At 44.9% G+C, this 6010-nt stretch overlaps 1 protein-coding gene across 1 annotated transcript; it reads left to right on the top strand.

The window, feature by feature from the left end:
• Positions 1-205: 205 nt before the first annotated feature.
• Positions 206-5386, top strand: LOC115163765 (extracellular calcium-sensing receptor-like). The gene is made up of 9 exons (XM_029715931.1): positions 206-466; positions 921-1215; positions 1399-1485; positions 1735-2001; positions 2424-2630; positions 2784-3056; positions 3234-3461; positions 3706-3829; positions 3922-5386. The coding sequence occupies exons 1-9, from the start codon at positions 213-215 to the stop codon at positions 4833-4835; spliced, it is 2649 nt and encodes an 882-aa protein (XP_029571791.1). The 5' UTR covers positions 206-212; the 3' UTR covers positions 4836-5386.
• The last annotated feature ends 624 nt before the right edge of the window (positions 5387-6010 follow it).

Below are 6010 nucleotides of genomic sequence, written 5' to 3'. Positions count from 1 at the left end.
TCGTCTCAACTCCTACCTGCAACTCTGAACCCCTCCTCCCGCCTCCCCTCCCCGTAACAACCCTCCCCCTGCCACTCCTCCCCCCCAACTCCCTCCCCCTGCCTCCCCCTGTCACCCCTCTCCCTGCCTTATACTGTCAACCTCCACTGACACTATAAAATAGAGGGAGAGAGAGTAAGCAAGAGAGAGAGGGGGAGAGACAGAGTACAGCTATGAGGGTCAGGCAATATATTAACCTTTACCTATCTATAATCATGATACTGAACTCCTCATCTCTGAGCCTTCTATTGAACTACTCCTCTGCCTCATCCTCTTCCTCATCCTGTCGTCTGTGGGAGCAGTTCAGTCTGAATGGGATGTACCAGAAGGGTGATGTGATTCTGGGAGGTCTGTTTGAGGTCCACTACTTCACTGTGTTCCCTGAGCTATCTTTCACATCAGAACCCCAGCAGCTTTACTGTGAGGGGTGAGTATTCATCTACTGGACTGAACTGAACTGGGCTGGAATGGATGTGCGTCTGCACCTCTCCTATAAAGGACAGATAGACATCCCTACTATAAGAAGCCTCACTATTATCAATATTAACAAACCCTGGTCCCGTAGACCTACTGGGTTCGTGTTACATTGGTGAATAGTACATTAATTAATTGTGAATAGTACATTGCGGTATCAAAAAATCTGTGAATTAATTGTGTGTATTCCATTGTTTTCAATCATTATTCCTGTTTTCTAAGCACATTTCTCTTTAAGATAAAGCTATTTTATTATCTATCCTTGATAAAAGTAATTTGTTTTCTCCTCCCAACCCCTTAAGAAAACACTCTCTCACACACACCCCTTAAGAGGTGCACAGGGTTCAACACCTCTAGAGTGATTTAAAACATTTACAAATTGATTGAATGTTAATTTTCTCTGTCAGTTTTACCAGTCGTGGTTTCCAGCAGGCCAAGACTATGGCGTTTGCTGTAGATGAGATCAACAGAAACCCTGACCTTCTGCCAAACATCAAGCTCGGATACCAGCTCTATGACAACTGCCTGAAGCTGGGAGTATCGCTCCGTGCTGCAATGTCATTGGCCAGTGGGACAGAGGAAGAGTTCCTATTGGATGAGACTTGTTCTGGGTCACCCCCGGTGCTAGGGATTGTGGGAGACCCAGGGTCCACACACTCCATTGCCATCTCCAGTGTCCTAGGGCTGTTCCGGGTTCCCATGGTAAATCAGAAAGAATAGAAAGATGACAACATTATTGGAAATGTCCTTCTTGTATTCCAAATCCCCACTTTGAGTGAGAAACAGCCTGTTTAGGTCTTAAATGTGTCTAGGCATGAAACGTTTCTATTTCATTAATTCAATGAAGAATAAAAAAAACAATCATTGTATATTTCTCTCCCTCAGGTGAGTCACTACTCCACATGTTCCTGTCTGAGCAACCGGGGAAAGTACCCATCTTTCTTTAGAACCATCCCCAGTGACGCCTTCCAGGTCTGTCTCTAAGAAGGCTACAATGACATGATTACACAGTGAACCGTCAGTTGCCATGTGTACTCACTATACACTTTATACTGTATAACAGCATTACAGTTAAATAAAAGGTTCAATAACAAAAAAAGCTTAGATTAGGTTAAATAAAAGGTGACAAAAAAAATGTATGTAATTTATGTTGATCTCTCTATACTCTCCAGTCTCTGTAATAACATCAGTAATGTCTAATCTCTGTTGATGTGATCTCAGGTGCGAGCCATGATCCGGATCCTACATCGGTTGGGTTGGACCTGGGTGGGCCTGGTGTTCAGTGATGATGACTACGGATTTCATGCTGCCCGGTCCTTCCACTTAAGCCTGGCCGAGTCAGGGGGCTGTGTGGCCTATTCCCAGGTCCTGCCCAAAGACAACCGCCCCACAGAGCTGCAGAGGATCGTGGGAGAGATCAAGAGCTCCACTGCTCGTGTGGTGGTGGTGTTCTCCAACGAGGCCTACCTGCTCCCTCTGGTGGACGAGGTTCAGAGATGATTTTATCTTGACACTTCATCTAAAATAACACTTACAATACACTCACATTTTAGTATCAGAGGCTCTAATCCAGAGAGATGTACACTTCATAATAATAATATTAGTAATACCATTTAGCAGATGCTTTTATCCAAAGCGACTTACAGTCAGTGATGTGTGCATATATGTTATGTATGGGTGGACCTGGACAGTTTGTGCATCCATCCTAACATATCTAGGGGGGCAACCACATATCAAAGTCATAGCAAGTATGTTTTTTCCTCAAATACATTCTACAGACATTATTACAGCCATAACAGCTGTAGGATTTTACCCCTCTCACAAACAACAGTGTACAAAAGAGTTAGAGCATATTACCACTGTGGTGTTCTTGATGCCAAGACTCTAAAATATAAAACCTGTTTTACAAGGTGGTGGTGCAGAATTTGAAGGGTCTCCAGTGGATCGCCAGTGAAGCCTGGAGCACTTCCTCTGTGTTTCACACACCCCGTCTCATGCCCTACCTGGGGGGTACCCTGGGTATCGCCATCCGTCGTGGAGAGATACCCGGCCTCAAGGACTACCTGCTTAGCATCCGCCCCGATGACCAACCTGCCAATAACCCTGGAAACAATATGGTGAAGTAGTTTGTTGTATTTTAACTCCAACCATTTAATTACTTTATACATTATGTTTAAAACATTTAAAAGGCTACTTTGCCTAAAGATACTACAATACGGAAGAAAAAAGCGAGTTTTCCTCTATAACATTTCCTTCTCTGTTCTGGTAAGGTGAGACAGTTCTGGGAGGCTGTGTTTGGGTGCAGGTTGGAGCCCCCAGCAGGTTGGGTGGAGGCTGGGGGTGATGTATGTACAGGGCAGGAGGACCTGAGGGATGTGGAGACTGACTATGGGGACGTGTCTGAGCTCAGGCCGGAATATAACGTGTATAAGGCAGTGTACGCCCTGGCCCATGCCTTGCATGACCTACTGCGGTGTGTGCCAGGGAGAGGACCTTTCAGCGGGCACCACTGTGCCAGCCTACAGAGACTGGAGCCCTGGCAGGTGGGACACACACACACAAACAGATGCAGACATACACTTTGCCAACTGTTTACTTCAGTCTCCTGTTTTGTTAGTCAAGGTCCCTTGACTTCATACTGTCTTTTGGTTACATAATGTCCTCCTCTTTCCTCTCTTCCCTTTGTTCCCTCTATCCCTCCATCTCCCTCCTCTGACCAGCTGGTCCATTACCTGGAGAGGGTTAACTTCACCACAGGGTTTGGCGATCGCGTTTCTTTCGATGACAACGGCGACGCCTTGGCAATCTATGACATCATGAACTGGGTGTGGCTCCAGGACGGGAGCGTGCAGGTGGAAACTGTGGGTGTGATTGACGAATCAGCCCCCGCAGGACAAGAGCTCACACTGGACGAGGACAGAATTTTCTGGAACTTTGAGTCAAAAAAGGTTATTTGTAAAGTTATATAGCTATATAGCATATTTCACTACTGCAACAGAAACAGTGTAAACTTATACCAGTGGAAGGAAAAGAAGCATTAAATATGGGTGTATAAATATGGGAGTATAAATATGGGCAAATAAAAGTCTGAAATTATCCCTCCTAGGAAGTCATAGTAAAAAATAAGTTTTTCTTTAACTGACTTGCCTACTTAAATAAAGGTAAAATTCCCCCTCACCTTTGTCATTACAGCCTCCACGATCAGTGTGCAGTGAGAGCTGTCCCCCAGGCACCCGTGTAGCCAGGAAGAAGGGGGAGCCCGTCTGCTGCTTCAACTGCATCTCCTGTGCTGAGGGAGAGGTCAGCAACACAACAGGTCAGTGAACTGAATATCATTTAAAGAATTTGAGGGTGTTTTGGGGCTGATGAAAAGGTTTTCCACATTTGCTATGTCTGTCTTTCTGTCAGACTCGGCCGAGTGCTTGAGATGTCCAGAGGACTTCTGGTCCAGCCCGGAGCGTGATCTCTGCGTCCCTAAGGGGGTTGAGTTCCTCTCCTACCAGGAATCACTGGGCATCTCCTTGATGACTGCCTCGTTGCTAGGAGCCCTCATCTGTGCAGTAGTCCTCGGAATCTTCACCCGCTACCGGAACACTCCTGTTGTCAAGGCCAACAACTCTGAGCTGAGCTTCCTGCTTCTGCTGTCACTCAAACTCTGCTTCCTGTGCTCGCTGCTGTTCATTGGCCGGCCCCGGCTGTGGACATGTCAGCTGAGGCATGCAGCATTTGGTATCAGCTTTGTTCTCTGTGTCTCCTGTATACTGGTGAAGACAATGGTGGTGCTGGCTGTGTTTAGGACCTCTAAGCCTGGGGCCAATGCCAGCCTGAAGTGGTTTGGTGCTGGTCAGCAGAGAGGAACAGTCCTGGTTCTCACCTCATTCCAGGCTGCTATCTGTACAGCCTGGCTGGTTTCAGCCTCTCCAACTCCACACAAAAACACGCGCTACCATAATGATAAGATTATATATGAGTGTGTGGTGGGGTCGGTAGCAGGGTTCGGAGCGTTGTTAGGTTACATCGGCCTTCTGGCGTTCCTTAGCTTCCTCTTGGCTTTCCTGGCCAGGAATCTTCCAGACAACTTCAACGAGGCCAAGTTCATCACCTTCAGCATGCTGATCTTCTGTGCTGTGTGGATCTCCTTCGTCCCTGCCTACGTCAGCTCTCCTGGGATGTACGCAGACGCTGTAGAGATATTCGCCATCTTAGCTTCCAGCTTTGGCCTCCTGGTGGCGCTGTTCGGCCCTAAGTGTTACATCATCCTGCTGAGGCCAGAGAGGAACACCAAGAAGGCTCTGATGGGCCGGGCCACAACCAAGACATAGGGAGAATCTTCATTCCATTTCCTTGATTCATCACGTCCTCTCTCCTCGCTTTCTTCTCAAAACACATTAGATTAGAAGGTTTGGAGGGGAGGGATATCTAACCTTCTCATTCATTGGGTTTTGAAAAGGAGACCGAGGAGAGAGGACACGAGGAATCACGTAAATGAAATTGAGATTCTCCCATAGGCTCAATCCCATAACAACAGTTTACAGTGGATTCCTCTCCTCGTCTTCTTCATGTCCTCTGCGCTAATCTGAAATATGAACACTAGGTGGAGGTACAATGCCTGCTAGGGATTTGCTTCACACTCTTTCAATGCAAAGAAAGGAAAGGAGACATGTATAGTAACAGAGTATGATGGTCTCAAATAGTTTTTAGTAGCTCCTTTAAGTTTCCACTTCTGTTTGTATTTTGAATGCTAGAAATTAAATCAAATCAAAGAGATTTTATCATTCTGTTATTACCCTGGTGATGTGTAGCCTGTAATTGATTATAATTATGATGTTCTGTGACTAAATATTAATCACATAATAAATGATTTATTTCCTTAGGCTGTTAGTAGGCTTTTGATTTACTTCATTTGTCTGTGTGTGTGGCTTTAAGGGATAGGTTATCCCCGATGAGTGGGTTTCTGCATCGAAAAGCTTTCGATTGAATCATCACAACGTGTTGAACAGCATAACATCCCTGTTCCTTCTAAGGAATTCTGCTGCCACACTCATTCATCCATGAATAAATTATTAAATAATGCAAATTTTAATTTAATAAAACATTCTGACTTGAAAGGAGTTGTTAGAATGTGTTTTTATTGAACCATTGAAATTTACAACAATACTTCATTAAAATATCAGGAAACTGTGTCATATGGGAAAACAGAATTACCCACCTTATAAAATGTGAAAGGAATGAACAACATTTTTCATTAACCATATCTAATTCAACTGATTGGTTTTCAGAACTGAATTTCAGGGGAGAAATGGATGTCATTAAAGTCTATTGATGATGGAAAAGAAGAGTAATGTTGTGATTCAGAGGAAGACGTTCTAAGTGTGACTCACTGTTGATTCACTGTAGACTCACTGTTGATTAACTATTGATTCACTGTTGACTCAACCGTGAGTCACTGCTGACTCACTATTGAATCATTAGAAACATACACTACCAGCAGGGTAGG

Source organism: Salmo trutta, chromosome 26 (assembly GCF_901001165.1).
Source record: "Salmo trutta chromosome 26, fSalTru1.1, whole genome shotgun sequence".
NCBI lineage: Eukaryota > Metazoa > Chordata > Actinopteri > Salmoniformes > Salmonidae > Salmo > Salmo trutta.
The sequence above is the reverse complement of the archived record's forward strand: the minus strand, read 5'-3'. Positions and strand labels throughout refer to the sequence as shown.

Excerpts from the sequence above, each read along its gene's own strand:
- LOC115163765 (XM_029715931.1), top strand. The coding sequence starts at position 213 with ATGAGGGTCAGGCAATATATTAACCTTTACCTATCTATAATCATGATA. Across the intron at positions 1,216-1,398 it reads GGCTGTTCCGGGTTCCCATG|GTGAGTCACTACTCCACATG; the intron begins GTAAATCAGAAA and ends TCTCTCCCTCAG. Across the intron at positions 1,486-1,734 it reads TCCCCAGTGACGCCTTCCAG|GTGCGAGCCATGATCCGGAT; the intron begins GTCTGTCTCTAA and ends ATGTGATCTCAG.